The following is an 8,281-nucleotide window of genomic DNA, read 5'->3' on the forward strand; positions in this document are numbered from 1 at the left end:
ATCACATGGACAGCAATAAGAATGATAAAAGTGAATCAAAACCTGCTGAATTAGTGAAAAATCCATGAATCTGAAGTGAGAGAGAAAGAGAGAGAGAACCGAATATTTTACCATTTGCAGAATGATTACAGCAACATCATAATCAAAAAATGGTCACCAGATGCGAAGAACCGAGCCTGTCACCCGTCTCTCCAGCAGGAGGCAGCTTAGCACAGTTAGAGCCCTCAGCAGCAAAGTAAGGCTTCACTTCACAGAACACTAGCTGACAACATGGCAGGAGCCAGGAGACTAGAAAATCAGTGCTCCACAGTCGCTAAAGAAGTCACTGACTAGCAAAGACTGTCAGCTGCTGCAAACCTCACTTAGGAAACTGGAGCACCACAGGGTAGTGTGCCACGTGGCTTTACACTGAAATCAGAATGTCACTGCGCTAAGCTGAGGAATAACCCAGCATCGTTCATGACATGTGGACTACACAGAACCACTCAGGACAGACTCCAGCCAAAAGTGATTAACGGTATCTATCTGTCAAGCCTTTGAAACGAATTTCTACTTTACAGGAAAATACAAAAGTCTGAAGAATAAATAGCACCACAAGGACAAAGACAAATTCAGGCTGTAGGACAACATGAGGGGAAGAAATGAGGGACTCTGTCAGATTTCAAAGGCCTGGAGGAACTAAACAGCTGTAACACGTGGTCACACAGGGAGCCTTACTTTAGAGCAAACAGATAAATGACGGCTGGGGGAGAAGTGGTGAATTCTAAGAATGGCCAAGGTGACAGACGAGATTAAAAACAAAAGCAGAGAGGATATTACATGGACATGATGCGCAACACGATGCAATATTTTTATGTCCTTAGTCTTATATCCTAACTTTCTACACTGCACAGTTACATCCTTGTAATAGCAATTATTTTTCATTTTCCTTTTTTGCAATGCTGGGCGTAGAATCTAGGGCCTTATGTATGCTTGGCAGGCTCCACCACGGAGCCACAAGCTCGGCCCTAATTTTAATTCTAAAAGAAGACTGAATGATAGCAACAACTGAGGTTTCTATATACATTAAATGAGATAGCAAGTGGAGAACACAGAGGCCAGCAGAGAAGCATTCAGTACGTGCTGTCAGTCTTTTAAAAATAAGAATCACTAATCCTCAAGTCATTTGGGATGTTCCATTATTAAGGACTGAAAAACACAGAGGCAACTGTATAACCAGCAAATAAAAACAAAAAGCCCACTGTGGAGCTACCAGCTGACAAGGGCGGCCTTTATCTAACCTCCCCGTGTTTGTTCTTTTCTTTCCCTTTCCCCACCACCCTTTTCCTCTCTCTCTCTCTCTCTCTCTCTCTCTCTCTCTCTCTCTCTCTCTCTCTGGAAAGTCAAAGGGAAGCAGAATGGAGAACAAGAGCCGACCCAATGCTACACGGCAGGCTCCAATGAGAAGGGGCAGAGCAGCGCTCCTGCATGAGATAGTGGTCCTTGTCCCTTGAGCCCAACACTTCGCTGACCTACAAGCTTTCATTGTAATGTGTGACTTATTTTTCAAATAAGTAGGAGGGCTTTTGTTGTAAAAGCTCTACAGTCTATTTTCCCACTCACTAACTCCAACACAGAGACCCGTGTTTACAGGAAAATACGAAAGTCTGAAGAATAAATAACACCACAAGGACAAAAACAAATTCAGGCTGTAGGACAACATGAGGGGAAGAAATGAGGGACTCTGTCAGATTTCAAACAGGAGTGCACAGGGACAGCCACCAACAGTCTGGCTTTGGGGACCTTGGATGCCAGTCTCACAGGGGCTGTGTGGTGGCAGTGTGTGAACACACGTCCTTTCTAAGGACTCATGGGACAACGTGTCACCCTGATCGTGCTGACTGTCCCTGCTTGGAGGCCCACGTAACACGAGAAACACCTTCCTGGTACTGTCATGTCCTGGGCAATGCAGGCTGTAAGCTGAGCACCCTGGCTGTGGTGCCGACCTCAGACTCAGTGACACCTCTGTCACCAGAAACGGAAGCCAAGCCAGCGGGCTCCACAGGAGCTGAGGCTCACTTCAAACTGCTTGATAAAATGAAACCAAGGGCCCAAAGTGGAATTCGACTCTCCCTGGTGAAGGTGGGCCTGGGCCTTACGAGGGGAGCTTTATTTAACGGAGACAGCAAATCACACAGCACACCTACCCGGTTCCTCATTTATCACACATCTATTTTAGTTTAACTCATTTGGGAGGAGGTCTTAATCTCTTTTCTTTTCTCATTAAGTGAAGTGATTCAGTTTTCCTGACCATCTAGGCGAATGTCAGCCCGCATGCCCAGGGCAGCAAATTCAGCCAATGGGCTGCTTGGGAGAAGAACCCAGCCCGGAAGGAACAGGATGCCCAGCTGGAGAGGAGCTGAGTCTTGGCTGTTGCTGGCACAGGGAAACTGCCTCTGAGCTCTGCAGTGTGCAAAGCTTGTTTTCCAGGGACCCCGCTAGCTGTTTTCACCTTGCGCCTTGGTGGGGTTGTTTCTCCTTCTAGAAGCCTGGGTGCTGCATGTCGATATGGCAGAGTCAGCTGAATGTATAGTTTAATAAACAAAAAGGAGTTCGGTTTCTTGTGGACGAGTGAGGCGCAATTGCACGTTTAGTTATATAAATGGGAAATTGAAAGCTCTTCCTGGAAGCCAAAGAGCAGACTGCAAAGCTAGAGCCGCACGGGCTCCACTATCTGGGACCACATTCGCCATCTGCCCTGCAGAGCACCAACGACCTGGAGCTTCCCCCAGCCTCCGCCATCCACCAGAGAAAAGTGCCTGAAATTCCCTCGGGCTTTGTCCTGAAGTGCAGCTGCTGCAGGAATCTGAGTGTGGAAGCCTCAACATGGTGGAACGGCGAGGAACCCTGCATGTGCCACTTTGGGGTGGCCTCGGGGGAGTTGAAGAATACAGCAGAAATTTCAGATTGATATTATTCAACACTGAGCTGAAGGAGTTTTATTCTTGAAAAGATTTCTAAGATACCAGTTCATACTGGAGGCAGAAAGCAAACACAACTAAAATCAGAACCTGCCTTGTTGGGTGATGCTTGTATAACTAGGAATTTCTCAGTGTTGACAGAGGAGTCGGCAAAGGGCCAGGCACCTCTGGTGGCAATGGTAAAAAAAAGTTGCACGGAGTTTTAGAGTAAGACCAGAAATTTTTTTTTTTTTTTTTTTTTTTTTCCCAGAACTGGGGATTGAACTCAGGCCCTTGTGCTTGCTAGGGTAGCACTTCTTCTACTGAGCCATCTCCCCAGTCCTAGACCAGAATGTTTGTAGAAAAGCTGATTTGCAAAAATGCAAAAGAAGAGGGCCGGGGAGATGGCTCAATAGAATAAGCGCTTGCCTGGCAAGTGCAAGGGCCTAAGTTCAATTCCCAGTTCCACCAAAAAAAAAAAAAAAAAAAAAAAAGCAAAAGCTGCAAAATTATTCAGCGGAAAAATGGGAGAGCGCTTCATGCCTCTGACTTTCTAAGCAGGGAAGAGGTCCGCTGTGGACAGGAAGAAGACTGCCAACTGCCCACCAACGGGACCCGCGCCTTGATTTATGTCGGGGCACTGAGCTCAGGGCAGTGCATGCTGTAGCGCCAGGAAGCCAGCTACCAGAGATCCCGTGCTCTGTACTGAACTGACAAAAGATGAAGGTCTTGGTCTTCATGAGCCACCACATGAAAGGCACATGTGACGAGACTTTGGCCAGCCACACCAGTGCACCCAGAGAGGCAGTCTCAAAAGGGAGGTGTTATCTTCTCGAGTTCCCGCCCCACTCTTGCCTGGAACCCACCTGTGTGGTCTCACATTATAAAATGAGAGTGGCAGTATGATAACAGCGATGGGGATATGGTGGGGATGATAGTGACAGTCACGACAGTGACAATGGCTGTGGTGAGGGTGACATCAACGATGGTGGTGATGGGACAGCGACTAGCATTTATAGAGTTTCTACTGGATCCCAGCCATGCTACGTGCTTATCCTGAAAGCAAGGGAGCGAGCATGCATTATCATCTGTGCTGGAGGTGAATTTATAGTGGCGCGGAGGAGACAAGCACCCGGCTGCTCCCGTGGCCAGCGACGGCAGGACTGCTGGCTGAAGCCAAGCCTGACCCAACCACACATGCTTCTCCTACCTGGCTGCACTATCGAGAACCTGACCCACACTTCAGAGCAAATTCACCCATCTGTGCCAGCAACTTGGGTCGATCTTGAACTGACCTCCTGGCTTCACAGAAGGGACTCATTTCCCAAGACTACCTCAGCATGTGACAGACGGAAGATGGAACATGTGACATCAACAGGTTATAAGTGCAGTTCGTGTCCTACATCACTCTCTTAAAGAAAGCAAACTCCATCTCCTGGCAAAGGGGAAACCTGGAACTTTCCCTTTATTTTTGTAGGCAGAGGGACAGACAAGCGGGTAAAACTAGAGCCCAGAACAGAGAGGCTGGCCCATCAAATACTGTGAAAACGTTTAATCAATTCAGAATATTAATGTTCTCTTTTGCTTTATACACTGTAGAAAAAGAAGAAGAAGGCGAAGGAGAAGGAGAAGGAGGAGGAGAAGGAAGAGCGAAGAGGAAGAAGAGGAAGAGGAGGAAGAGGAGGAAGAGGAGGAGGAGGAAGAGGAGGAAGAGGAGGAGGAGGAAGAAGAGAGAAGAGGAAGAGGAGGAAGAGGAGTAGGAAGAGGAGGAAGAAGAGGAGGAAGAGGAGCAGGAGGAAGAAGAGAAGGAGGAGGAGGAGGAGGAAGAAGAACAACAATAACAACCACCACCAGCACCACCACCACCACCCCCAAAACCCAGTTTCCAGACCACTCACCTTGTGAGTTCTTCTTGGAGTTGGGTGTGGTCAGGTGGAAAGAATTTCACCACAAACTTAACAACAACGTGCTTTGGTCCTGAGGAAGAAGAACAACAATGAAAGTCTAGTACAGCACCTATTGATCAGTGCTTCAATTGCCATTAATAACAAGCCTTTATAAGGCGCATTCTATACCAAATAAACATCTCCTTCCAACCTCCCCAGAGGATGGCTGCGCCTCCAAGCCACTGGATAACCAGCCAAGTTCTGCTACTTTTTTTTTTTTTTTTTTTTTTTTGGCGGAACCGGGGATTGAACTCAGATCCTTGCATTTGCCAGTCAAGCGCTTATCCTACTGAGTCATCTCCCCGGCCCCAGTTCTGCTACTTTTACAGCATGAGACAATAGGTATTTGCTTTTTCAAAAACCATGGCAACTGTACCACAGAGAATGATTTTTTTCTCTGAGGTCTTCACCTATGCTCACTTTTAAAACAAAGGCACTTGTCCCCAGCAATATATTTAATTGGCAACTTTTATCCAAATATAGCCTTTGGATAATTGAAGGAGGCAGCAATGAAAACGTCAGCCAGGTGTGCCGTTTATTCTACCTTGCTGTCCATAAGGAACACTTGCCACCACGCTCATCAAGCACGTTTCTAGGGCCCTAGGGCGCCCGAGCTCTGGAAACACAAATGGGATGTGGCCTGCCTGCGTCACAGCCAAGCAAAGCCCTAACAAGCATCTCACCATCTTTCCAGTGGCTTAGGACAGAGGCTAGGATGGAGACTTTCCAGAGAACATCATACAGATTGCAGTATAATAGTGGGAGGCGCGAGTCAGGCTTTCGTGTGTTGCTGCATGAGCCGCAACAGAAGAACAGCCTACAGCAAGGCTCTGCATGTGGGAGGACAGAAGGGAAGGACGCTCCGTGGAAGTGAAGTGCAACGAGGAAACGCCGTCCTCATCGCCACCTCTGTATCGTGGGGACTGAGCCCAGAGCTCACGCATCCTAGGGAAGTAGACTTCAGCTCTATACAGTACAGATTTTACCATTAGCTCTTATTACAGAAGAAAAAATCCTTTTCCTCTACCGTTTGTGATCAGACCCAAAATAGCAACTATATACTTGTGGGGATTTAAAATGCAGAATAAAACTGATCACTCAGGTCCATGCAGACCCTGCAACTAAGAAGGCACCAGCACTCAGTGCAAAGTGACAGTCTTATCACACCAGGCCAGTCAGAGCATGTGGGGGAGATGAAAGAATATTATCCTGCTCCAGTTTCCACCTGACAACCTGCTGAACAAACCCCTCCCGCCACGTGCGAACCACCGCAGGGTCATGGGCCACTTCTACCTGCCAGGCCTCGGCACTGATCCCAGCAATGTGACCCCCACTCACACTTAGCCACTGTCAGCAGGGGCCAGCTCCCCTGACAGCTTCCAGTAAATTGCCAATAAATGACAGCTCTTTCATTTCCAGCACCAATAATTGCTTAATTGAAAGGACAGAGGGCTAACATCAGATGCAGTCGTACGAGGCCACACAGACTGGGCTGCAAGGTTCTGATAGCCACATAAACCACTGCAAGTGGCATGGTGGGGTTTTTTCAGGAAAATGATCCCATGGGGATTGTGAGCTTCAAGCTCAACTCAAGGTGTCGGCTTCGTCCTGGCTGCTGCAAGGGTGATCTGGGAGGACTCTGGGGACAGAGCTTTTGCTTCAAAGCAGAGAGAAGGAGGCAGAGCTACAGTGGGGAGAAGGGAGAGAAACACCAAGTGTTCTCCATCTCCCTCCTTGGCCAGGCCCAGTGGAACCTCCCTCACAGAGGTTGGACGTGTGGGCCAGACCCCCCCACCCAGTGAGGGGGCCTCCACCCGCCAATTAGAAGCACACAGGTAATCAGACACTCACACTTCTGAGCACCTCGCCCTGCCCCCAACAACACTACATTCTGGTGTGTCAGCCTTTGAAGGGGGAGAACAGAAAACCTAAAAGCAATTTTATGAATAAATGGCTCCACCCTTCCCCTTCAAAAGTGACGGTAAAGGGCCGGAGAGATAGCTCAGCCGACTAAGCGCCTGCTTTGGCAAGCGCAGTGACTGGGGTTCAATCGCTGGCACCACATGCTGTGCTGGTCCTGCCCCGGGGTGCCCTCAGCCCAAGAAGGATACTGGGCATGGTGGTGCATGCCTATAATCCCAGCGCTGGAGAGGCTGAAAGCAGGAGGATCACTTAATGAGTTGGAGCTGTGTAGTGAGACCCTGTACCAGATACATTAAAAAAAAAAAAAAAAAGTGACAGTGGAGACAGTGGCCCAAACTGATAAACCCCATTATTCTGGGATTGTGTAACAGTTGAAATTGTTAATCTAAGCAAGGATGGCTGGTTTTCCTTTTTTTTTTTTTTTGGTACCAGGGATCAAACTGTGGACCTTGCACTTGCCAAGTAGGTGCTTAACCCACTGAGCTATCTCCCCAGCCGAAGGACGGTTGGTTTTCCAAGGAAGGTTTTCATTATCAAATTACCATATATGAAAAGCATAGAAGAAACACAGGTTTACAGTACAGTTTGTGGGCTGCTGGATGATGGCAAGCGATCGGAGTAAAGAGAGGAATCTGTGGCCCTGGTGCTTTCCAGCGGAATTTTTCTCCAAAATGCACACATCTGGCTTTGAATCTACCACCACAGTTAAACACAGGGGTTACTTACTTCGAATCTGTTTCACAATAGGTTTTAAGAGATCCAGCCATACCTACAGGGAAAAAGAGCACAGAGTGAGACAAAATTTCTCATGACAGAGTGCAAGCATTCTGACGCTGTTTTTGCAGCAACTATTTTCAGTCAAAACGTCTTGGATTACTTGGGGTCCTCTGTTGTTCCTGTTGTTGTGCTTCAGCACATCATGTCCTGTTCTGCCTACCACCTTTAGAGGGTGGATCCTGATTTGCTGATTGGTATGCTTTAGATCCAGAAGTCTCCCAGAAGCCTCCTGTGTTAGGAGGTGGAGCCTGGTCACAACCTCCTGGTCCAGGTCCCAGCATCTCCCTCCCCAGGCCGCCCTCTCCCTGCTTCTGGCTCTGTGGCTAGTGCAGCTTTCCTGCGCCAGGCCCTGCCTCTGCAGAGCAGCTCACTTGGATGGACCCTCTCAACACCAGGAGCCTAAATAAACTCCTCTTCCTTTAGTGAAGTCGTGGGGGCTGGGGACTGTGGCTCTGTGACTGGGAAGTGAAGAAGAGGCCAAGACCCTGTCTAAGATGAAAAGTTACAATATATCCTGAGCTGTAAATGCATCTAAGACAGGGTCTACCCGGTCTCACTACTGGGCTAGAGATACAGCTTAGAGTTAAAGAGTGGAGGGCAGAGCTTAGTGATAGAGTGACTGCTGAGTATACATACATAGAGTTCCAGGTTCTGTCCTCAGCACTGTCAAAAAAAAAAAAAAAAAAAAAAAAAAAA

The 8,281-nt window shown here is 48.0% G+C and overlaps 1 protein-coding gene across 4 annotated transcripts in view; it reads right to left on the reverse strand.

Moving 5' to 3' along the window:
• The window catches only part of Farp1 (FERM, ARH/RhoGEF and pleckstrin domain protein 1), a 273,522-nt gene that overhangs the window by 61,849 nt on the left and 203,392 nt on the right, over window positions 1-8,281 (reverse strand). For all 4 annotated transcript variants that reach the window (XM_023715164.1, XM_004631194.3, XM_023715162.1 and 1 more), the window contains 2 exons: window positions 7,535-7,577; window positions 4,838-4,916 (listed from right to left, as the gene is read on the reverse strand). In XM_023715164.1, the coding sequence (XP_023570932.1) occupies window positions 4,838-4,916; window positions 7,535-7,577 (122 nt within the window). The remainder of the gene's footprint in view (window positions 1-4,837; window positions 4,917-7,534; window positions 7,578-8,281) is intronic.

This window comes from Octodon degus, unplaced genomic scaffold, assembly GCF_000260255.1.
Source record: "Octodon degus isolate 3935 unplaced genomic scaffold, OctDeg1.0 scaffold00039, whole genome shotgun sequence".
Taxonomy (NCBI): Eukaryota; Metazoa; Chordata; class Mammalia; order Rodentia; family Octodontidae; genus Octodon; species Octodon degus.